General features: G+C 55.6%; 1 protein-coding gene across 1 annotated transcript; it reads right to left on the reverse strand.

The window, feature by feature from the left end:
- Positions 1-575: 575 nt before the first annotated feature.
- Sdc1 (syndecan 1) lies at positions 576-22,613 on the reverse strand. Its single transcript, XM_076833397.1, has 5 exons — positions 22,366-22,613; positions 4,109-4,190; positions 2,835-3,280; positions 2,128-2,272; positions 576-1,981 (listed from the first exon to the last, which is right to left on the reverse strand). Exons 1-5 carry the CDS (start codon positions 22,435-22,437, stop codon positions 1,812-1,814), a joined length of 915 nt encoding a protein of 304 aa, XP_076689512.1. The 5' UTR covers positions 22,438-22,613; the 3' UTR covers positions 576-1,811.
- Positions 22,614-25,005: the final 2,392 nt, after the last annotated feature.

Consider the following 25,005-nt stretch of genomic DNA (forward strand, 5'->3'; position numbering starts at 1 on the left):
GCTGTGTCTAGTCACTCCAGCAGAAAGTCCCAGGCTGGAGCACAGGTCCCCTTCAGTTGGTGGTGCAAAGTAGCTCAACCCGGAGTGGCCACAGAACAATTGGAAAGTCATCAAGTTAAATAAGCGAGGACAGGAGTCTCGAGAGCCCCATCCCAGCAGAGGTGCAGTAGAAGGGCTGCCTGAGGTCCTCAAAGAGGGCCTAGATCCACACCTCTGCCAGTGGCCTCAGAGGTCAAGCTGGGTGTGCTGTCTGGCTATGTTAGCCCTTCAGAAGGATTTACATCATGCCTTAGAGACCCTTGGCTGAGCCTACCCACCTCTAAAAGAATTTTAGCCAAAAAAAAAAAAAAAACAGAGAGGCTCTGGACCTGGATCCCTCCCCTCCGAGACACGAAGGCACACAGCCTCTAGGCCCAGCTTCCCGAAACCACCCACATTCAGAGAGAAAAGGCTGGACACATCCACACAACCAGCCCAGAGAAGAAGCAGAGGCGACAGAGTTCACATGACTCCTTTATATTAAAGTTTATTACATTTGGAAAATCTACTGTACAGGGAAAACCCATTGGATTAAGTAGAGTTTTGCCAAAAGCAAAAGACGATCACTCTCTGGAAAACATTCCTGACTCCGCCCAGGGCAGGGGCTGCAGGAGCTTCAGGTGAACTTGGTTCTTGATGGAGGGGCCTATGCCATCTCTGCACAGATGGCTCTTGTCAACTTCCAAGAGAAAGCATCCCCCAGAGATGGTGCCAAAGACAGGAGGGTCTCTGCCCCCTCCCACTCTTCCACCTGCCCCACAGTCCTTTCCCTCCATCCCCAGCCTGAGCTCCAGGACTAAATTCTCATGAAGGCTCTTCCAACATCACAGTGGCCCAGGCCACAGGTGTGGCCCTGAGTTCATGGATACAGGCATGATTGCTCAAAAGAAGTGGCTGCCCTCCAGCAAGCAGCCTGGACTGGCCAGCCCAGCAACAGACCACCAAAAATGGGGCCACCAAACAGGCGGTCCAGACCCTGTCGCACACATGAGTGACAAACTCAGAGACAACTCACAAACGAGACCTACATTCTGGCTTCCAGATTTGGTTCTCCTAGTTTTAAAAACAACAACAACAAACAAACAAACAAACAAACAAACAAAAACAAAGTCTTCTTAACCCTGATGCTCTCTCTCCTGAAAGTAGATTAGGGAAGCAAGATGGGGGGGGGGGGCGACCGAATCAACTGACTTGACTTACCTCGGAAGTAACAAAGTCTACTGGGGCTATGGACAGGGAAACTAGAAGAAACGTGTGCAAAAACAAGTCGATATCTAACTCAGACCTCCCCGCAATGCAAAGTGAATTCCCACGGAGCCCTGAACTCTGCCCCCTAGCCCAGGCGGCCACGCCCAAGCCTGCTGTCCCTACTAAGTGCTATGGTATGTCAGCCGAAGCCCCATCCCCAGAATTTTCCAGCCACAGTGGGCCATCCAGGTCCAAAGCAGTGGGGCCCCTTTCTCTCCAGAGCTGGATCTGCGAGGGGCTGCTCCAGGTTGGAGAAGCCAACTCAGAATGGCGGGACACCAGGTGTGGCTGTGGTGGAAAGGTCAGATGCGAGAAACCCTTTGCGCCCAAACCTCCAGGCAGAAGACGAAGAAGCAGAGTGAGCCCCCCCAGGACACCCAAGGACTGCATGGGCAGGAGCAGCCCGAGGGCAGGGTGCTGGGGCGGTGGCACGGTGGCGGGGAGGCCAGGGCCTGCAGTTCTTCACGGAAGAGGCAAGTGGGGGCCTAGTGAGTGGCAGGGAGCAATGGGGACAAATGCTCCTCTCAGGCGTAGAACTCCTCCTGTTTGGTAGGCTTTTGGTAGGCGCCGCCGTTGGCTTGTTTCGGCTCCTCCAAAGAGTAGCTGCCCTCATCCTTCTTCTTCATCCGGTACAGCATGAAACCGACCAGGCACACAGCAAAGATAAGCCCCACCAGGCCTCCGGCAATGACCCCTAGGGAAGGCGGACAGGGCATAACTCAGCTCAGCAGCTCCTTGGGTTCGGCAGCAACACCTCCCATTATAGGCAGCACAGGAGGGGCCTCAGGTCCACCCAGAGCCACAGTCTGCCCCCTCCCACTCACCCCAGGGCAGACTCACCTCCCAGTACTTCCTTCCTGTCCAGGAGGCCCTGTGAGGCCCCTGTGGCCCCTGTGGTCTCTGGATCCATGGGGGGCTGATTCCGGTGGTCGGGCTGTACAGGTACCGCAGCTGTGGTCTCCTCGGATGCTTCAAAGCTGAAGTCCTAAGGGAGGGGACATACCAGGCTGAGCTGGGGCCACTGCCACAATGGCCTCCAAACCCAGAAGCACCTCCTGCCTGCCTGGTCTCCACTGCTACCCACTGGGACACACCCCATCCTGGACTTGAAGGACTCCAAAGCCCAGCCCACCTTGCCACATCACCCTGGGCCCTGGCTGGATTGCGGCACAGCAGTTACCTCAAGTGACACAAAGCACACATTTTTGTATGAAAATAGATAGGCTCATTATTAGTGTAAAGTATAGAATTACCACACCACTCTAAGACAAAAAACAAGACTCAGTAGAACTTGTGACCCTGTGTAAGTCTGGGGGACCCCTCTGGAGTGACCTTTATGGACTCTTTGTCTCTGGTCTTCTAATTAGTCTGCCCTCCTCTGGGTGAGGCCCTGGGGGCGGGGGGGGGGGGCAGGAAGAACGTGGGACTCTGTGACCTTGTCTTCATGATGGGAATCATGATGTGCTCACAGGACACAGGGTTTTAGGCTTGCCAGGTGCCAGGCACCAGGGGCCACCCAATGTCCTGGGAACACAGAGACTGCTCACCTGCTCCCCAGAACCCTCTCCTGCTAGAAGCTGATCCTCAGAAGTCCTCTCAGTGGTAGAAGCACCTCCAAACTCCACACTGGGAATAGGAGAGTCTGGCTGGTCAGGCGCTGTAGGAGCTGAAGTTTCATGGTGGCCAGGCTGCAGGTCCCTGTGGGGATGAGAGGTGGCAGGTGCCTGGACAGTGCTGGCTCTGGCTGTTGAGGCCCGCTGAGTGGTTGGGAGCTGTGTGGTCTCCTCCTCGGGGGCAGTGAGGTCAGGCTGGGCTTCTGCGAGGATCACGGCCTCTCCCTCTCTGGGCCCCTCTCCAACCGGCAGGACGGAGGTGGAGGCAGCCGTGGCGTCCCTGGCAGTGGGCTCTGGAGCCCTGGGCGTGGTTGTCAGGAGCCACATGTCCTTCCTGGTGGACGGGCTCTGCCGGGGCAAGGTGATATCCGGCAAAGCACCTGCAGGGCCAAAGGCAGAGCGTGTCAGGGTGGGAGAGGCCCCAGAGCGCAGAGCCCAGCCCCACTAAGGCTGGGCGGAGGGTGGGTGCCTGGGCAAGGACTCAGGTTGGACACCCCAGCCCAGCGAGGATAGCCATCCTCCCTCTCAAGGGTGAAAACAGCTGAAGGAAAACTCAATTTGGAAAACAGAAGAGGAGAGCAGCCCTTCCCTGCCCCTGCCTTGGGGACATCTTGGCCTCCAGGAGCCACCAGAAAGATCCCAGGGTCACCTGGGAAGGAGCTTTTCCACGAGATGACCATGGTGGGGGCACAAGAGCCTTACCCCCGTGCACACACCCCTCCTTCTCCCCAGAAGGGTTCAGGCTCCAAGAGCAGACACGGGCAGCCCACCTCCCAGCTCTCAGGTTACCACTCGGTCCCCTTTCCTACTCATGCCTCAGCCTCCTGTCTGAGCTTTCAGGCCTCTTCTGAGGTCGCAAAGAGCTGCCTCTTCTATGAGGACTTCTTCAGTTCAGGACGTCTCTTCCCCAGGAGAAGGGAAACAGGAAAGGAGACTGAAAGATCTACCCAGCAGGCCCTGAGCTGCCTCTTAGCTCCCAGCAACCTTGTGGTCAAGGTATTATGCCCATTTCACAGACAGAAACACAAAGGCTTGCAGGAGTCAACGAGCCTTCCAAAGGGTGGTTCCAAAGAGGACGTGCCCGTTTGCAGTGGGCAGCCCTGGGGCCTGCACTGCACCTCCCTGGAGCTCCATGAGGCACAAATGGCATTCTTTCACTCAGCACCACCCTCCTGACCCAGCTGGGAGGAAACAGGGAGAGGGCTCACCTGCACCTGAGCCAGAGAAGTTGTCGGAGTCATCCCCAGAGCTGTCTTGATCTTCAGGAGGCACATTTGTGGCCACAATTTGCTGGAAAAGGATCGTAAGAGGTTATGAGAGGAGGCCTGGTGGGAGCCGTGCCGTCCCAGGGTCCCTGTCCTAGACAGATGAGTGGCCTCAGCCACCGTGCACAGCCCAGACTGTGCAGGTAGGAAGCCCCCCAGGGGGCTCCGGGGCCCTCGGCTGAGCAGCCATCTGCTTCTCCCTGCACAGTCCATCTCTCAGAAGAACAGAAAGCTGTACCACAAACACAGCTGTCACCCCATGGGACCTCATCAGGACTGACTGAATAGTCCATTCATGGTGGCCCATTCACAAGGAAGAGTCACAGCCCATGGAGGCCCACGCCACACTAAGAATCAGGTCTTGGGGGCTATCAGCTAGGGAGCTTCATGAGCCCCAGGAACAATCCCAAGACAATTTGGACCCAGAAAAGCAGCCTGAAGATGTGCTGGACACCAGTGCGTGCACAAAGGCCTGCAGGTGTGAGGGCCTTTGTCAGGGCTGGGCACTGCAGGGAGCTACCTCCCCGAGGAGCTTTGTTCCCACAGGCAGTCCCAGGCCTGGCCATTAAGCCCATTTTTCTTATCCACAGCAAGGACTGGGTCCTGGCCCTCTAAGTCAGAATGTTGTCCTTCTTGGGTATTGTCCTTCTTGGAGAAGGAAGGACAGGGTACCCCTCAGGCTGGGCTCAGCTGAGAATAATCTGGAAGGGGCTCTGCAGGAAGGGCAATGAGCCTGGAACAAGACCTCTTTGCCAACAGCAGCCCCAAGAAAGTGGCCTGCCTTGCCCTACCCCAACTTGGATAGGCTGTAGGTGTCCAGCTCCTAAGGCAGGGGCTGACCTGCAGGACTGGGGATTGGGCATCTGGAGGAGGCAGAAAGTCAGGATCGTGTCTTCCTCCAACACTGGCTCAAGATAAATAACCAGAGAGCAGAAACGGTAGCTGTGAGGGTCCAGTTCAGCAGCGAGATTTGAACCCAAACAACCCAGCTCACTAAATCCAACAGAATGAATAAAGAAGCAGAACCCCATGGTGCAGCACGAGAGCTTTAGAGACCCCTGGAGTTCTGCCACTTATTAAATGTTATCAAGCCTCTTATGGCTATAGTCTCCCCATCTATAAAATGGGCCAACAGTAACATCTATAGTCTAGGACTGTTGCAAAAATTCAGTGAGGTTATGCAAGTAAAGAGTCTAACAGTAAGTGACCCACTGCGGCCAAGCTCTATCTTGGGAGTGAGTCACTCAACATGAGGAGGAAGGATCCTGGGCCCCACAGCAGCCTCTAGAGTCAACAGCCCTCCCTGTCTGGACAGAGGACAGGATGGAAGCTGATGAGGTTTCATGAGAAGTGGGCAGGAGGGACCAGTTCACCAGCAGCCTCTGCACAGCTTGTCAGAATGGCCCACCCGAGAGTGGGCTCCAAGAGTACAGAGTCACCTCAGACCAAGAGGCTCACCAGTCCTGGTCACAGGCCCCAGGGTCTCACTCTTCAGTGGGGAGAGAAGGACAGACAAGACCTGTGGCCTCCTGAGGCAGCCCTGGGGCCGAGTTGGACCAGGCAGAAGCTCCATATCTAGGAGCTCAGGTCCAAGGGACACATTAGTCACATGCAGAAACCGTGAGGCTAAAAATAATGCTGAACTTCCTTTGAAAGTACAAAAGCAAAACTGTATCTTCCTTCCCCCAAGAGCAAGGTTTTGACTCTAGAAGGGCCTTTCTGGTCCATCAAGAAGAAACAGTGGAGTCCGTCATGGCCCATCCACAAGTAGAGTCACAGCCCATGGTGGCCCATCCACGAAAAACAGTCACAGTCCAACCCCCTGACCACTCATCAGACTATATCCAGTCTATGCCATCCCAGGTGGCGTTTCAAGACCGTCCACCAGGCAGACGCAGATGTGGAGATCACAGCTACACCCTCACCCAAAGCCTCTGCCCCACCCTCTCCTGATGCCCCGATTCCCTCCTTTAGAGAGAAAGCTCCAGACTGGTGAGAGGTTCAGGGCTCCAAGCAGACGAGCCTGACTGTAAAGAGAGGCAAAGTTTCCAGTAGAAGCCAGAGTCATGGGGTCCAGGACCCATTCAGCAGATAAGGTAGCGCAGGCCAAGAAGACACACACACACTGGGGCCCAGTACAACCCTGTAGGCACCGCCCTGAGCCCAGGGGAACACAGGGAGGCCAGCCTCTCACCTAACAAAGAAGCCCCAACAGGTTAACAGTTTCCCAAGAGACTAGGGCCAGATAAGATTCTGCGTCTAGCAACAATTTGTTCCTCTGGCTCTACTGGCTTATCCCTCTTCCATCTTGTTTACACAACAAGTTCTTAAGCAAACCTTGTCCCCACTGAAGCCAGCAAACCAGCTCCTTGGGGTGGTGGGGTTGGCGGGGAGCTGATCTCTTCTCTGGGCCTCCATTTTTCACTAAGGGAAGGGGCTCCCTAATGACCCATGTCCCCTCCCGCTGGGACCTTCTCCACAGTATCTCAGATAAGGAAAAGGGGAGATTTCAGCCCCCCGGGAGGGAAATTAGCAGAAACTGCCGAAGAATTTAAATGTGGACAACCAAGGTGGGGCTAACTCTGAGTTTTGGGTGTGATTTCTGGTTTCATCCCCGGCGCAACAGACCCCCACCACTAAGGCCTCACCAGGGACTCCTCCACGTCACCTCTCACCTGACTGCTTGTCGGTGCTCAGGGCTGCCCAGGGGACAGGTGGGCTCAGCTGGGGCTCCTGCTCTTTGGGGAGGCAAAAAGACAAGCTGGCCTAATATTTCACCTCTGTGGGAAGGAAGTCAGTTGTCCATAGACCAAACTCTGCTGGGAGGAAAGTCTGGGCTGCCACACCTCCTGATCTCTCAAAGCGCAGCACAGCCCCCTGGAAGCCCACTGGCTTGAAAACCGAAAGCCAGAAGGTTTGGATCACCTGGGAACTGGGGAATCCTAGGCAGACCCAGGGAACCTGGGCCACAGGGAGTGAGAGAATGGTGGGCCCATCTCTGTCTTAGCCAGGCAGGCTCTGGCCATACCCTGGGGCTACGTGGGAAGGACACTGGCAAGAGGCCCAGGCAGGGCTCTGGTCCAGCAGGAGACAGGGTGTGAAGGCAGGAGGCCTTGCCTACGGCTGGAAACACTTCCCGCCCATTACTCTTTGATTTCTACAACTCACCTACAGGACTGAGATTAGCATCTCCGACAGAGATGGAGCACAGCCTCAGAAAGGAGGAGGGACCTGCCCAAGGCCACCCAGCCAGCAAGTGTCCACACACTTTTGCTGTTACTTATGCTCTTCTTACTGCCATCTTTCTTGCTCTCTGGCCCTAAAGGTCATCTTCCCCAGGAGAGCCAAATAGTTTTAAGGTAATGTGGCTAAGATTTCTTCCCAGGCACGGTGGTGTACACCTGTAATCCCAGCTACTCAGGAGGCTGAGGCAGGAGGATGCCAAGTACAAGGCCAGCCTGGGCCACTTAGCAAGGCCATCTCAAAATTAAAAATAAAAAGGGCTGGGGATGTACGTTAGTGGTAGAGCACCCTGGGTTCCTGGGTTCAATCCTCAATACCAGTCCCCCACCCAGTGGCTGAAGATACCCAGGTACCAGTCCACACCTGAGAGATGCAGAGGGAATGGTGGGGAGCAGATTGGAATACAGAGAGAGCCTTCATCCCTGCTGCCAGCCATGCCCAAGGGCACATCCGGAGTCTGTGGGTAGAGAGCTGGCAAGGAAGTTTCAAGAAGGCAGCCTAAAGCCATCTCCTGCCAGCTCCCACCCCCACCCTGGCCAGAAAGAGGACCACCCCCCTTGGCAATCTCCAACTACAGGGAACACCTTGCCCTGGGTGCCTGGGGCAGAGGGGCAGTCTGTGCTATAGCACTTGCCAGAACATCTTGGGCATGAAGGCACCTGAGCTGTGTCACAAGCCAGTGTATCAAGTGGGTGTCTCCAAGACGTTCAAGTGACTATGGTGGACACAGTTGCTAACTACAGAGGTTGCCCATCCGCCTCCCACCCTATCACCCTGCCGCCACCCAAAGGCCTGTGGTTTCCAGCCAGCATCCTCAAACACTAACATGTCACCTACAACGTGATTTAAGTGATGGATAAAACAAATTCCTTAAAAAGCACCAATCATTTCACAGGGTTGTGCTCCTTTTCCAACCTGTGTCCTAAATGTACAACGGCATGTAAGAAGATAAGGAGATTTTGACATTAAATAGGGTTCTCAACTTCAAAGACCTAGGACCATCATCCAAGGGGCTCTGGGGAGCAAACAGGGTAAGAGACGTCTGGTCCCAGTCTGGCAGAGGTCCCAGCCCCGCAGAGCACACACTTAGGAGTCCCACTCCAGAGGCTTCAGGAAGAGGGAGCTGCAGAGCCTGGGCCCCCAACCAGGCCCAGGAGAGGATAAGATAACGTCAGTGCAAGACACTCACGTAGGCAGTCCTGGGAGCCTGTGCATCCTGAGTGCAAAAGGGAGGGCGGCTGAACGTGGGTCGGCTGTAACTGCCCCAGTGGAGTAATGAAACCCGGCTTCTGTGGGTGGTAGCCGAGTCACTGACTCAACAAGTCCCATTAGTCACAACACCAGGGACAAAGAGCTGCCCTTGTCAAAGGAGCCGGTTACAGTCATTCCCAGCAGCCTGAATTCTGTGGACATGATACTAGCTCTGGGGCTCGTAGGACCCTAGGCTTGTTCCAGGAACCCAGGCTTCAGGGTCAAAAGGCAGGTGGGCCCTGCGTCACCCCAGAATAAGCAGCCCCCACTTCCGCCCCATCGAGACTCCACAACACAGCAAACTCCTCAGGAGCCTTCAAACAGACTCAGTGTTTTAGAAGTCGTTTTTAGCACCTCAGTTTCTTGGTTAGATCTGGGAATCTAAGATACAGCTGCCCCTTTCCCCAGACTTCACAGTCATGGGGTGTCTGAGCTGGTTTCACCCCCCCCCACACACACACACACTTCACAAGAGCAACAATGGCTGGGGGTGACACTGAACCACCACCTGTGTCCAGGGTCCCTAAGAGTCTCTAGGAGACGGTGCCAAATGAAGTCTCCTGAGCTCCAACCTCAGAGGCTGGCTTTAAGAAGCTCCCAGGTCCCGCAGGGGCTCCGTGGGCTGCACTTTGAGAACAGCAGTCTAGAGAGGAAAGGCGGCACCCAGAGGGCCAAGGCTGGGGCCGGAGGAGGCACCATCTCCACTCAGGGCTGTGGACCAAGACCAGTGTTCAAAGGCAAGGCCACAAACGGCGACGGAGACCCATAAACAAGTGCCAGAGACGAGCCACCTGGGAAGGCCCCAGCACTCCCTCTGCACTTCCAAAAACCTCCCTCTTGTCAGAGCCATGGTGCCAGCCCAGTCCCCTCACCATAGGGCAGCAGGGACCCACTGCCACAGGCCCCCACAAAGGAAAGCAAGAACCTTTGTCCTGAAGCTGGGCTGAGACTCGTGTCCACCAGGGACCGAACGGGGTCAGCCTTGGTCTCCCAGGCAGCTCTCTGCCCAGCCCACTTTCCTGCTGCCCTGACACAGCCACCCAGCTGGAACCAGGAAGAAAGCCCCGCTGAGCGAGTAGACCCAGGTGGGCCCAAGGGTGAGGGCTATGCCCCAAGGATAGTGCTACTGCGAGGCCCCGGGGTGGCCTTTCAGAGCCATGGGCGAGGTGGGGGCAGAGAATGTTGCAAAATACCACTCCCCACTGTGGCCCTCCAGGCCCCTGATGTCCTGAGGCAGGGGGCTGCTCACTACGCTCCCTCTGTGGGGGGGTCACTTGCACCCTCTAGTCCTGGCTGAAGCAATTGGTTCTAAGCATCTTTAACAAGGGTCTCACAGAAAGTGCCAGATCCGGCTTCGGGCTCGGTGCTCTGGGCAGCCTCGTCTTTGGACCCACTGTCCGGGTGAGAAACAGAAGTGGCTTGGTTGGATAATCCTAAACTGCTTCCCAGCTCTTACGGCCCAGGCAGGGCAGTGGAGGGTGACAAGAAGGCCACAGACCTGCCCGGGGTAGGACCACAACCCAGGGCCACAGAGTCATGGAGAAGCTTGTCTCTAACTTAGGAGCTAGGGAGGCCTTCCAGGGAGGCCTGCTGAGGCCAGTCTCCTGACCTGGGCCTCAAGACACCCCCCCGAAGCCACACCCAGGAGGGAAGGACGCTGTGGGTGCCTCAAGGCAGCACCAGCACTTCCGGCTGGCAGGCACAGGGATTTATCAACTCACTGTCTCCACCACAGTCAAGCTGCGGCCTGCCTAGGATGACAGGCAGGAGTGATGGGCCCGGCCCAGGGCGGGGGCCAGAGAACAGGTAGACAGGTACGGGGAAGGCGTCAACAGCCTTGCTGAAGAACATGGGACACTGGGGCACCCACAAGGCCCCACCCCAGTGGCACTTTCACTGGGAGGACCACCTTTCTGGGGACTCCCTGGGCTCACACCCAGCTCCCCACACCCGGCCGTCCCTGCCTTGCCACTCTGAGACAGATACCTCCCTGTCCTGCAAGATTCCTGGAAGGGCCATGGGTGGAGGGACAAGCTCCGCGCTGGATCTTAAAGACCCCTTGCTGACAGCATTTGCCCTTTGGTGTGAGATGAGATGGGAGGTCAAGACCCTGGCCCCTTCCCCTGCCCTGCACGGCTGCTCTGAGGGGCCAGGGCCGTCTGGGGAGGCAGGTGACCCTGGCAGCCCAATGCCATCCCTGGTACCCATGCCAGGCCAGTGTTGTCCCCAGCCCTCTGGTCCCACCCTCTGTGGAGCTGGCGCCTTCCGTGCTGCCCACGTGCCAGGACTAGTCCCAGAACAGGCCCAGCTGAGAGCTGGGTGTGGAGCTGCGGGCCTGGAAGACCAGTTCCCCGGCTGCTCCCCGCTTGCCAGAACCCAGCCAGGCCAGGCAGGGCAGGGCGAGATTTCACTTGGCAGGGAGCAAGGCCGCCTGGCCCAGGCCCAGGCCCAGCCAGCAGAACGCCTGCTGCGCTCCTGAGAGGGAGCCCCAGGCCATCCTTCCTCAGGGACCCCTGGCACTGACCACCAGGGGACAGCCAGGGAAAGAATAAGAACCAGCACAGGGAAAATGGGACTGTCGTCTGGGCTGTGTCCTGACCTACGGGTGACCTCTGAACAACGCTGCCTCAGGTTGCCCATCTAACAACGGGGGGTGGAGGGGGTGGGTCAAATGGTGGCAAGAGGTTTCCAGGGGCTTCTACTCTTCCAGTGCTCTCCAGATGGGGAGTCCAGACTCAGCCTCCAGGGGCAGCCAGGCAGGCACAATAGACACCGCAGGGGCATTGAAACACAAATATGGTGCTCAGCGGTGGGCAGATGCAGAGTGGGCAGGTGGATGACAGACACCAACTCGGTATCCTCTCTCTCAGTTCCCCAAAAGAGTTGTGGCCTAGGAAGATACTGCAGGTGTCCCAAATAAAGGAGCCTCGGGGGTGGCAACTGGCAACCTACAAGGAAAGAGGGGGCTGCCAAGGCCTCTGGAGAGCACGGTCCCTCCCCAGCCCTGGATGTCCTAACGAACCAACCAAGACCAACCAGCCCCCAGGAAGGCCCCAAGACCTGCCATCCACCTGGTCAGTCCCTAGATTCTACAGGGCTTAGGGACCCAACACCTGTGGCCTATGGACTTCTAGGGACATTCTTCCCCTGCACTGGCTAAATAAAGTACTCTCAAGTTTCACAGAGGTAGAAACTGCAGTTCTCAACACACCTGCAGCCAAGCAGGGTTCTAGGTGTGTGTGTGCGCCAGGGGGTGGGGGGACGTTTCAACTTGATCACCAAAATCTGTCTTCTCAGTGTATCCCCTGGAAAACAAAGTGTCTCTGGGAGGCTGAGGGGTGCTAGTTGTTCACACTAGAGCATAAGTCAGCTCCCTGTGGGGGAGGGGTGATTCTGGAACTGGGGCACTGGGACTGAGTAGGAGCTACGGAAGATCAGAAAGGATATCAAAAGGGAGGCTAGAAGATGCCAAGTGCAAATTTTTTAACCTTTATCAGCATGTGGATGACAACACCACCACACCCAGGAATGACAGACTCAATTCCCTTTGAGCCACATGTCTGTGGCTTTTCCTCCCATGTACAGAAGAACACTAGGCTCCTCTGGGATTCTGCCTCTCAGATAAAGTACACTTCAGAGAGTGGAGGTACTAAGGCTGCTGAGAGACACAGAAGGGCACAGTATCCTCAAAGGGACCTCACAGCAGGGTGGGACTGGCACTTCTGGCCTGAGTAGTAGAGACTGAATAGGATCTTCTGTGGAGGCTATGCAGTAGGGGGCGGGGGACACAGCACAGAGGGGGGCAAGGCACCCTGGGCCCTTCCTCCAGCAGCTCGCCCTCCTGAGGGGTCTGCACTTGTTCACATGGCCAGGCTGAACTCCCAGCACCCACCCCCACCCCCCCGCACCAGCCCCCTGCATCTGCATTCAGTGCTGAGATGGCTGAAATGGGGGTAGGGGAGGCAGCCCTGGTCTTAGCAGCTCAGTGACCCCAGAAAAGGGAATCAGAAATAACACCCTGCCCAGGACCCCAGGTCAATCAGCAGGTGGGCGAAGATCCTAAGGGTCTAACCTGGGCTACTGAGTATTACGTACCAGGTACTGGTCTAAGCACTTTCCTGAATTAATTACCTTCACAACCACTTTCAACTCTAGTACCACACCTATCTTACAGATGGGGAAGCTAAGGCGAAGGGGACTGTCACTTCAAGGGCATACTGCCACAGAGGCAGAGAGAGGCCAGGCAGGCTTGCTCAGGCAGGCTCGCTCTGAACCAGCCGCTCTCTCACAGGGCTGGAGGAGAGCAGCCGTCATTTGCACTGGAGCAGCACAGGCGTCCACAGAGAACCTGGCTCTTCTGCAGGGCAGACTTTAGACTGAAGTTGTGGGTACAGGCCACCATGCCCCAGAGCTGGGGCCCTGCTGGGCTGGCCGGAGCCCCCGCCCCGGTGCCCCAGTTTCTGGGTTTACCTGGCCTCCTCCCATCTGCCAGCCCAGCATGCATGGCTCAGGTCAGGAGCCAGTCCTGGAAACAGGCTCAGGTTTTCCGAGAAGGGGCAAAAGCCATGTTTGCAGAATTTGTTACATCAGCACCACTGGGGCAAGACCAGCAGGCCATTCACACAGAATGACTGGTCCCCTGCCACCAGCTACGGCGGCTCTCCTCACAGCAGGCGAATCTCAACCTCCCCCATTGCTCCAGGCAGGGAAGGGGCTGCCCATCATATTGTGTTACTTCTTTAAATCTTTTCTAAAACCCTCTCAGGCAGGATATGAGAAACTAACTCCATTTTATGGATGAGGAAACTGAGGCCTGAGGCTTAGCAGGGAAAAGAATTATGCCCAAGACTACACAGGAAATGAGGAGGCCTGGAAGACACCCAGGAGGGCCAGATTCCACCCAACCCCTCTCACCACCCAACCTGGTCTGGACTAACCAAGGCAAACTAGCAAGGTAGTTCTGGTCCCCTCACCTGCCCAGTCCTTAGGTTGGGATCCCCAAAGATGGGCAGACATAGGCAGCCAGGCCCAGGTGACCGCTCTTTGCAGGAAAAGCACATGGCCCAAGCAACCACTGTGTGTCCAGTCCCAGAGCTCTCTGTTCCTCACACTTCCCTGAGCCAGGACGCCAGTCCTGCCTCAGATTCACTCACGGGGACTTAGGAGGCCAGCTTCCCCGGCTGCACAACACCCAGGCCCAGCCCCTGGGAAAATCACCTCTGTTCGCCCCACAGTCCCAGGTCCCCACAGAGTGCCTGCAGAGATTAGGGTAGGGAGGTGGAGACAGCCTGAGGACTTGTACAGCCCCAATAGGGGGCCATCCGGCCAAGCTGGCAGGCCCTGGCCAGCCTGAAGGTTTGCAGACCCAGGTCCTCCCCACTCTCATCCTGGAAGAAACTGGTCACCCAACAGCAGCACCACACACCCACAGCTTGCAACAGGGAAGCTGGAATGACATCAGCTGCCACATGGTCTTAGCAGTTCCTGAGATAGCCGGCAGCCTAGGGCCTCCTAAGCCCGAATCTCACCTCCATATTCTTCTAGAACACTCCTGGGCAATGGACCCTCCAAGGCCCAGAGAGCTTCCTGGGCAGCAGTACTGAGATGCTGCGGGAGAGGAGGGTAGAGCCACTGTCACTGTGTGGCTCTGCCATGGGGATAACACAATCAAGTCCTCAACCAGGTCAGGCCTCTGAAGCATCCGCAGCCACCAATGGTATGGGTGGCATGGAAACAGTGAATCCAGAGCCCGGGGCCTAAAGGTCTTTCCAGGACCTCCTGGTACCAGCACATGCTGGATGCCACAAATGGACACCAAGAACCCCAGCTTCTGGAAGTTTCCTCCCTCCTTCTCACATTCCACCCTGGGGGGCAGGGGTGATCCTCACCCTACAGCCAGAATTCTGTCTCCTCAGTCTGCCAGTTCTAGGTCCCCTCCATCTGCCCAGCTCCAAGGCATTGGGACCCCAGACTGGGCCTTCAAAGCATCCAAGCCCAGGCAACTACCTTAATGGAGAAGACAGGGGGACCCCAAAAGGACCCCTGTGGCCACAGAAGCACCAGTAGCCCCAAGTGGAAGAGACTATGAGTTCCAGTTGCCATCACTGGCTGGGAGGGTTTTCTTACTGTCATGGAGATCAGTGGTGCCCGGGATTAGTCAGTAGTGTCCAGGAGTAGTCCCAAGTAGGCCTGGCCACCTTGCAGCTCCTGCTGCCCCTAACAGGGAGACCCCTACCCAAACATTTCCATGGCCAGAAAGCAGCCTGTGTTTGAGGTTCAACAAACAACCTGCTTTAGAGCCCACGCTCTTGGGTGGAAGCTGTTATCTCGTGGGGCTCTGGGACAAAATCCTTCCTCTGGCAGGGGAGACACGGAGCGAGGCTGAGTCGAGAGTGTCCTTCACTGTCATGCCCTTCAGGCCTGTCTGCAGAGGCCAGCTGTCCCGTTGGGTTCCAGTGATAAGCACCCTCTCCTTGTGCATGCCCTGGGCCAGGTGTGAAGCTGCCCCTGCACAGGGCTGCGTGGCCAGCACAGGGGGGACTCTACATCTGGCTCAATCAGGTAGGGCTCACGAACACCCCCAGTACCGAGCAGACTCCTCCTGGGGAAGCAGAAGTAGCCTCCACAGACAGCCACCAGTCACATGTCTTCACCATGAGAGGTCATGAACTCAAGCATCGTGACCTCTCCTCTGCCTCTCAGCCTCCTTTCCTCATTTCACACAAAGGGTCAAAGAGACCCACGTCCAAAGCCACTCTACAGTGGAGAAGCAGGGCCAGGCTGGAAGCCAAGCCCCGGGGCCCTCAACTGTGCCTCACAGGACAGGGGGCTCCAGTGGGTCAAGGCTGGCTGGGTGAGTCTCCAGGGAGGACCCGTGGGCCTGGCACCATGACTCAGCTGATGAGTGGAACGATAAACACGCCCGCCTGCCCGCTGCCCCAACCTGCCCGGCACTGCTTTCATTCCTGCTGATGAGCGGACCTCAGGGCAGGTGCCAGGATGCCTGGGCGTGTGCAGAGAACATCTCCCGCCCCGCCCCCGCCTGACCTTGCTCAGGGGCTGCCGTCCACCCTGGTTCCCACGCTGGGCGCCAAGTCACCCCTCCAAGCAGCCTAACTGCACAGTCCATGCTACAGAGACCTGGGGCAGCTAGTTCTCCCTCGTGAGTCCCCAGAAGGAATGATGGTAGAGAACTATCAAGTTCTTCAGTGTCACCTTCATCCTTTCCAGGACAAGGTCTCTCTGCAACCATGTGGCTCTCAGAATTGAAGGAGGGAAAGAAGCCACTGAGCACATTGGGAAACAGGCCTAGAGGAGCAATGACCGGCCCTAGCCACACAGAGTCGATGGCAAAGTTGAATTAGGAAGGACAGGTGTCCAGCTGCCCTTCTCTGTTGGAGTGACTTCCACAGACTTCTAAGCCAGGGGCATAGAGTGTCCGAGCTGCCATTAAAAAGGGGAACGAAGGCAGGCAGGGAGCAAGAGAGAAGCAAGCGTCCTGGTTTCTGGGAAAGAAGCTGAAGACCAGATTCCCCCAAAGCTCCGACCACAGCTGAACATGCAGGAAAGCCCAGTGGGGAGAGGGCACCAGGACCGCCCAGGCAGAGGCCAGCATGGCTGCAACCCCCGCACACACATGTGCACACAAGGCCCCTGGTGGGGCTGCAGCCTCAGGTGAGTCACTAGGCAGAGGAGTTTTCCCAGGGCTGGAGGCGCATCCTCTACATATAATTAGGCAGCCCACAGAGCCATAAGTGCCAGGAGGCTGGAGACCCTTAAGGGCTCCCAGTGTGAAGAGGGACCAAGGGTAGGAGGGACATATCCAGAAGACTTGGAGTTCAGGAATCAACAGGAAGGATCACCGGGCAAACGACTGCGTGGAGGAGCAGACCCACCACCCTGCCCCTCTCCTAATTCAGTGAGTGTCCCAAGACAGTGAGCACTGCATGCTCCCTGGGACGTGTTCAGCTGGCTTCCATATTCATAGGCCCTGCCAGACCTCCGGCCCCTCACCCAGGCAGGGCATGACAGTGCCCACACCTCCCCTGGGCCACCCCCACACTGACCACTGAGAGACGACCTGGTGTGCCTGTGTTGGGCCTGGGAATGCTGTCGACCTCCCTGTACTGTGGCCCCACCTGACTGTAAGCTTCCTGAGGGCAGGCAGAAGCAGCACATCACACAGATAGTCAGCCCTTCCAGGGCAGTTGTGCAGGGGCTTCCAAAGTCCGCCTGCAGCTGGACTGCTTGGTTACTGAAGTGACCCTGGGTCAGGGTCTCACTTCTGGGGCCTCATCTTTATGGTCTGTACCCCAAACATACCTCCTCGTGGTGAGGGATATACATATTCCTGCCCTCTCCTGGCACCTGTCAGGGTATTCATGTCACACTCTGTGGAAGATTCCAGAATGCACATTCCCACCCCAAACCCAACCTCTACTGGAACAGCTGAGCAGGAATTGATACTGTTCTGACTTTGTTCCAGAGTTCATGATCCTGGTGCCCAAAGCCCTTCTTCCATAGACCCCTTACTCTTACTACTTCTCCCTGGGCACACTGAAGGCAGGCCTCAGAGGACTTTCAACCCGAGATTCCAAAATTGGCTGAAAAAAAGTAGACAGTCAGAAAACTGTCGGTTCCAGGACTAGGGAACCATGACCAGTTCCTCATGTGGCTACTCCCCTAGTGGGAGCTGGCATTGGAAGGGACCAAAGGTGAATGTGGTATAGAGGCCAACAGTCCTAGGTTCTGGTCACCCCCCTTGTGCCATGGTATCCACTTCCCAGCCTTAAAAGGAGACCTACTAATTCTGCAATTATTTCCCCATACCCAGGATGCTGGCACTGCCTGGGACAGGCACGAGGGCACCATCCAAACAGGCTACTTGGTACCAGTGACATAAGCCTGTGTAGGCCCCAGCTCCAGCACCCATTTCCCAGCCCTCTCTCCTCAGTCCCACTGCTGCTCAGCTTTTCTGTGAGGAGCTCTTTCTTGTTGCCGAGCTACCATCAGGACATTGCCCAAGGCTCAAGGTTGCCTAAAGGGGCTGTGCTGGCCAGCCCACCCCAGTCCAGCACCCCATTCCAGACCACGTGTATAAAAATCCTAGTTCTGTTCTTCTGCTCCTTGGAGGGTCTCATCACCACAGGCCTTTGCTTCCTTATCCAAAAAGTGGGGCAATGACATATATTATAAAGGTTTGGGAAAGATGAAATAAGAATATAGGAAAAGAACCAAGCATTCCCCAAGAGGCACCCAGGAAAAGGCAACCTTAATTGTATCGACAGCTAACTTTCCTTGGGCACTTTTATTACAAAGCACTTTCACACATCCATTATGAAATGAACACACAAATGACAGAATGAGGACAGGGAGAACAGGTATTATGATGTCCGTGTTAGAGATTAGGACAAGACTTGGAAAGTGACTCACCCAAGATTATGTAGTAAATTAGTGTCAGAGTTGAGACTGGGTCCTGGGGCTCAGCCTGGTCCCAAACTGTTTTGGGCCTGGTCAAAACAGTATGGGTGCAAATTATATAGAAACAAACTAAACTCAAACATATGTAAGGAGATGGAGACAGAATCAAAACTAAGAGTCACAGTCAAAGCTAAAAGACAAAGGCCCTTGTTCATCAGGACATAAAGTAAGCAAGCCTCACCAGTCCAGGCTACCTGGGACTGACAATTCACTTACAGATTAAACCAGGCTGCCAGGTGCACCCCCATAATCCCAGCAACTCAGGAGACTAAGGCAGGAGGATGGTAAAGTGAAAGCCAGCCTCAGCAAATTAGTGAGGCCCTAGGCAATTTAGCAAGACCTTGTCTCAAGAATTTTTAAAAATTTTTTTAAAAAGGGCTGAAGATGCAGCTCAGTGGTAAAATGCAACGGACAATATCTGATTTAACAATCTGATTAAATCAGAGGAGGCAGATCCAAGAGACCATTCATCCATTCATCTCCTCTAAGAGAGATCCCTAAGTACCTCACCTAATCAGGATCTCTTTGTTGCTCTAGATTGCAGGGGCCGGGGGTGGTCCTATAGGAGGATAGTAACACCTTCTTTCTGCCATCTGTCACTGCTCTACAGAGATCCCAGTTGAGTTCCAGGAAGGACACTGAATTCATGGAGGTCACTCACAGGTGAGACCCTTACTCAAGAGCCTCCAACCTTTGTCTTAGATATAATTCTAACTAATCTGATAAATTTCCCAGCACTCCTGGAAAAAAAGTAATAAATTAGAATCGAACAGAAAAGCTGCTGTACTCGGGCATACCAATGTCACTTCTGGCTATCACACAGGGGTTGAAAAAGAAAAAGACCAGATCAGAATTCAAAACAAAGCAACTAGTGGCCACCAGGTACCAGGGCACAGTGTCCTCTGGAGACCAGTAGGCCCGGGAGACTGTGCCACAACCTGGTTCCCTGGCATCCAGAGGAGATTAAATTATGTCTAACATTTTGATGTTGCTATTGATAAAGGAAGGGAATTATAAATATTTCAGAGTCCTGCCCAAAGTAAGAATAATTTGTAGGATAATACAGATTTTTAAATCACCGAAAAAGCCTGGATCTTAAGGGCACCTCATTCTCAAGGGCTTTCAGGAATCCAAAATTCTGTTGCATTTGAAAAGATCCTTCTATAAAACACTGCAAAAATCAGGCTTTCCAGTCATTCTTTCCAGGCCCCTCTCCTCTCCCCCAGCCTCACCAATGTGTGTTAATAAGATTTTATGGGAACCCATCAAGAGTCACAGGTAGAAACTTAAACTGGCCCCACCCTCCCGGGGGAGCTGAAGCCAGCCAGCGGTGACATCACCTCTACAAGGCTGAGCCCAGGCAAGGCAGCCAGTGCCTCCCCCGCCCGCTCCCAGGCTGTGGGGAAATGTCTCTACTGGTCCCCATAATTAAGGCAGAAGGGATTTTATGCCTTTCAAGAGGAGAAGAGAGAAAGAGAAAAATAGCAAATAAGTATTACAGAACAAGTCATTTTTCTGACATGACAGAAACTAAAGATCACGGGAAACACACACACACACACACACACACACACACAGACTTTTTAAAAAAACCTGTTTCAGTCCCTGGGGAATGGCTATGAGCTATCGCCAGCCCCACAGTCTCCCCTGGCCATTCAAAATCAAGACACCCAGCAGTCAGTCGCTCCCCACCTCACTGGTCCCCTGGGGGGTTCTGACCTGCTTCCCACAGGAGCCAAAGTGAGCCTTCCTTTGGAGAGGGCCAGGTCTAGGCAACTTATCCCATTTTAAGCAAATCTCAACTCTCTCATTTCTTTCAGGAAAAAGGAGGAGGGGGCTATGGGAAAGTGGGGCCTATGGGAAGGTATGACACTTTATGAACCCACTTTTAACCAAACATGGATATTCACTGTAAAAGGGAGAGGGCAGCAGGGCTAGGAAAGAGAAAACAAACTAAACTTTATAAAACAAGAAAAAAAAAAAAAAAAAAAAAAACACCTGTGCTCCAAGCTGGAGTCTGATCCCAAACTCAGGCAGTACTTTGGGGCTCAGCTCAAACCCCTCCTCCAAGAGGCCTTCCCAGAACTGCAGTTCTAAGGACTTTCCCTCCCTCCTTTCCCCTGAGACTCCTGCCTCCTGGGCCTTGTGTCTCCCTACAGTTTTGAAGTTTCTGGGTGGAAAATAGTGTCTCCTACTGCAGCATCTGCCCCTACTCAGAAAGCAGAAAACTCCAGAATACACTGTCCACAGGGAGTCACCATCTCCAGCTGCCTCCCCAGTAGTAACAGGCGCCCTGAGATGCCAGCTCACAGGAATGTCTGCCTCAACCCAAGGCAGGCGGAAAAGAACCACCCCTCACAGTTCTGGCACAGTATCCCACCTTTGCAGCCCCTACTTAGGCCCCATCCTGGACCTGGAGAGAGAAGCAGGAGGTAATGCCAGGAGGGTCAGGGAAGTATACCAAGCGCCTCCACTTCTTTTCTGGAGTGGTAACTGTGATTCCAGGCATACTCTGAGTCCCACAAAACCACAACCCTCGAGAGCAACTTCTTGGACCTGAAAGCAGTGCACTAGAGACTCCACTTGGAAACCATTATCCCTCCCTAGTTCCCCCGACACAGCACCCCACACACACAGTCCAACTCATATCTGCAATTTTCTGGGCATCTGGACCTCTCTTGGACTTCAGAGTGCTCAAAATGAGCACAAGTCACCTGGGAAGCTACAAAGACGCTTACATGTTAGCTTCAAAAAACGGCAGTACCTACATTACCTGGGGAGCCAAACCCCGAAGCACTTATTAACTGGCGGCTACTAACATTATAGAGGGAAATGCTGGGAGAGGATATTGAACAGATGCCACACTGGAAGTACAGGGCCCAGGTCCCCACCCCGGGCCCTACCCTCATTCCCTGTCCACGTGCCTCCCTTTCAAAAGCTAGGGAAGTCCAGCTGTCCAGATGTGGTGTCGAGAGATCGCCACTTCCGGAAGGGGAAGAACCGCTGGCACCGCAACTCCCACCCCTCTGCCTCCCAGGGGGTGGCCCAGCCAGCCCTCCCAGAAGACCCCTGGGACTCCCGCACCCTGTGCCAGGGCTGGGGGAGTGGGCACCCGGCGGCCAGCGCTGACACCTGGCGGCGACCCAGCACCCAGCCCACGTCAGGAGCCGGCGCTGCGGGGCGGATCCCAGCAAAAGGTTACAGGGGCCGAGAACAAAGCGCCCCCATTGGGGAAGGCGGGCTAGCGGCCGGCGGCTGGGGCGGGAGAGCCACTTTCTAGGGACCCTTGGCAGCTCTTCGTCGGCCACGTCCCGCTTTAGAGAAGACAGACCTCCACCAAAGGTGGACGCTGCATCCCATCCAAAGGCCTCCCTCGGCCGCGAGCTCCACGTTTGTCCCTCTTTCCCCGCGACTCCACTGGGCGGGCCAAGGGACCCGCCTTCCCTCCGCGCAGCTTCAGCACAAAGCCGAATCGGGGGAGGGGGAGAACGGATCCGAGGTCCACTCGCGTGGAAGGCTCTCTCGCTCCTCGGCCGTGCTGGGCACAGGAACGCGCTCTCCATGGGCAACACAACTTCAGCCGCTCAAAAGTTATGCTCCTCGGATCTCCAGCGTTCCGAGGCCAACTTCCCGGAACCTCCCGCTGCCAGCTCTGTCGAGCTCACCTCCGGCAGCCAGGGGAAAGCCCAAGGACCCCACGGCTACCCGCCAGAGTCCCGGCGCAACCCTGGTCCAGCTTCCTATTCGGCTTCGCTGAGCCCAAACTTGCCTCGGCGCAAACCACCCTGAGCTTGGGCTCGGCGACACCGGGCGCGCAAGCCCTGATCTGGTTTGAATTAGGATCTTCAGAAGGGACGTTGTGGCCGCGGTCACGACATCCCTCCAGGTCACTGGCGGAGGCCGGGCCGCCGCGGGGCCGAGAGCGACGGGGGTGTTGGGAATGGGAGGCCCGGGCGCCGCCGCGAGCAGGGGGACTCCAACACATGTGGAGACATTTTACATAATTGAACGCGGGGCAACCGGAGCGGCGGGATCCGAGTGGCGCCAACGGACGGCGGAGGGAATTGGGACGCGAGCCCTGATTTCGGGGTTCACCGTCCCAGGACCCGCCGGGCTAGAGCGAGAAGTCCCCGTTCCCCTCCCCCTCCACGTGCCGCTGCCGGCAGCGTTAGGTGGTGAGCTCCGGCTACCCACCGCCTCCCAGCTCGGCCTCGCGCTGCACTCACCGGCAGCGCCGGCTGCATGCGCAGCGCCAGCGCGCAGAGCCAGAGCCAGAGCCAGAGCGCCGCGCGCCTCATGCTGTCCAGACCGGCGGCGGGAGCTCGGCGGGCTGCGCGGGTCCGGGCTGGGACTGAGCGGAGATCCGGGCTGGCTCTGCTGATTGCGCTGTGCTCTGCTCCCTTGGGCGCCCGCCCAGCGCACTACTGTCCTAGGCGAAGACTGCAGGGTCCACCGGCCGGAGTCCGCTCCAGATAGCCGATTCCTCGGCGTTCGGCTCTGCTCTCGCCCTCACTTCTCCCGCCGAGCTCCGCCTTATAATAAACCCGCAGGCCTTTAGCCGTTGCAAAAACTAGCCCCCCACCCCCAGCTCCGTCAGGTCTCCGGGCCAGCCCCAGTCCCACCCCCTAAAACCCCGCCCCTGAGCCACTGTGCCAGGCCCCTTGGAGCACCCCACCCCCGCACAGTCCCCGCCCCCTAAGGTCCGATCCCGCCCAACTCCCACCGGGCAGGGTCAGAACCCCGCCTTCCTCTCCAAGCCACAGTCCGGGGTAATCTGTGGTTCCCAGCGTTGGGGCTGGGCTGATCCTGGGCTGATGGGGTCCGGGAAGCACCCACAAACGCGTCGGCCCCGGTATTGAGGTGCTACCCCGGAGAAGGGCGGAAGGGGCGGTAGTTGGTATTATGCGGGCGCAAGTCTGCAGCGCCCTCTGGGCGTGGACGCGTGGCGCCCTCCAGGTATGCAGGACTCCCAGATTACAGTGAGAACATTTTCAGGGGCGAGGTGGGGGAAGCGAGGAGATGAGACCTTAATCCTCTGGGGACACGGACACACACACACACACACACACCACCTCTCTCCTGGCCGAGGATGGGACTCCCTGCGCCCGGTCAGCACAGGTGTTCGCAAGCATTCACGTTATCCCAACATCCACAAAGTACTGGACACTCTTAGGGCTGTTTTATAAAAAGGAGTTTTCAGCGTCTTTCTATAGAAGACAATGCCCTCTCTCTTCGTACTCCGAACTAAAAGGAAAAATAAATAACTGCTTTGTTCCCAGATGACTTTAGGCATGCCCATCTGAGAAGCACCGGTCGAGTTCCTGCTCCTTTGCTGTTCCTTTCGGTGTTTCCTTCACCCATCAGGCGCATCGGACCAAAAAGGCCACAGAGAGCCTGCAGGTGTGGGGCAAATGACCCTGAGAGCAAAGGGAAAGAACCAAACGGCCTCTGCCCACAATCTGGGTGCCAAGTGACCTTTGCACCTTGGCCTGGAGACTAAAGATGGCGTCTTCCTCAGTAATCTTCCCCAAGCCGAGGGAAAGGCTTCTTCCTGTCCCCCTGCATTGAGAACCAGTAGGTTCTCCTAACGGCTCTTTAGCTTCTCAGAAATTCTGTCTCCTTGTTTTCCTTTTAAAGGACTAAACCTTCCTGGGTTCTAGGTAATGCAGAAAGGGAAACTGCCCCTGGACCCTAAATATACCTCCACCCATGGAGCAGGTTTCCCTAGAGTGAGGCAGCCTCCTACCACACTCTCCATCAGAGCTTCAAAGGTGACGACCACCTTATAGCACTTTACATCGTGAGGGGAAAACAACATTGATCTGGGCAGGATTATTCAGTTTGTGGGGAAAAACAAACAAAAATACAAAAACCCACCAAGCTGGTGATTTTTAAAATATGAAAAGACTGCCCATCAAACACTCTACCCCATTTTTCCTATTTTGAAGAAGCAGAAAAAGATAAGCTATTGAACTGACCCACTTTTTCCCTCCAAATTGGGTTGCTTTTGTCCCTGATCCTGAATACCTATTTGATCTCAGGCAACCCTCCCTTTGGGGTCTCAGTATCCCCAGGCCTATGGGTGGTGATAGTTACTCATCAGGACTCTGGGGGGCTGACACTGGGTATCTGAAAATCCTTAATGATGGATCATCTATCTCGCTGCTGGCTAGGACCTCATAGTAATGGCCTGCCCTGGAGCTCAGGAAGTCCTGGTGGGTTAAAAATGTCCTTTAGAAACAGACCCTGAATGTATCTCCCAGAGGATGGTCCTCCCAGTCTGAAGTCAGCTCTCCTGAACCAATCACTGGCAAGGGGAGTTTGCTCCCCAATAAGGGTTTAGATTGATCCTTTCAAGATTTGAATCTGGGAGAACCAATACCACATCGCAAAATGTTTCAGCTTCCTAAAAATCATCAGATGCATGTGAGGACATTCTGACTTCAACCCCATGCTTATATTTTCTTCAACCCCACTTGGAGGAAAAATGGATCAGTTCCATGTCTTATTTTTCTCTGCTTCTCAAAATAGGAAAACTTGGGGTAGAGGGTTTGATGGGCAGTCTTTTCATATTTTAAAAATCACCAGTTTGGTCTTTTTTCAAACTGAATAAATTTTCTATTTTGAAGGGGCAGGCTGAAAAGAGGAGGGGCACTACAGAAGGGCCCCATGACGGAGGTTTGGGGCTTGCCTTTGGCCTGGCTAACCCCTGCCCAGCTCACATTTCCCCCTGCCCACACTGGTCTTCCTCCAAAACCCTTCTCAAAGGACTATGTACCCAGAATCCTGTGTTTCCTCAGACCTCCTCCATAAATGCGGCCCTGTCCCTTCCTGTCTACATAATCCACACACCACCCTCTGCCAAG

The sequence above is a fragment of the Callospermophilus lateralis genome, chromosome 14, assembly GCF_048772815.1.
Source record: "Callospermophilus lateralis isolate mCalLat2 chromosome 14, mCalLat2.hap1, whole genome shotgun sequence".
Classification (NCBI taxonomy): domain Eukaryota; kingdom Metazoa; phylum Chordata; class Mammalia; order Rodentia; family Sciuridae; genus Callospermophilus; species Callospermophilus lateralis.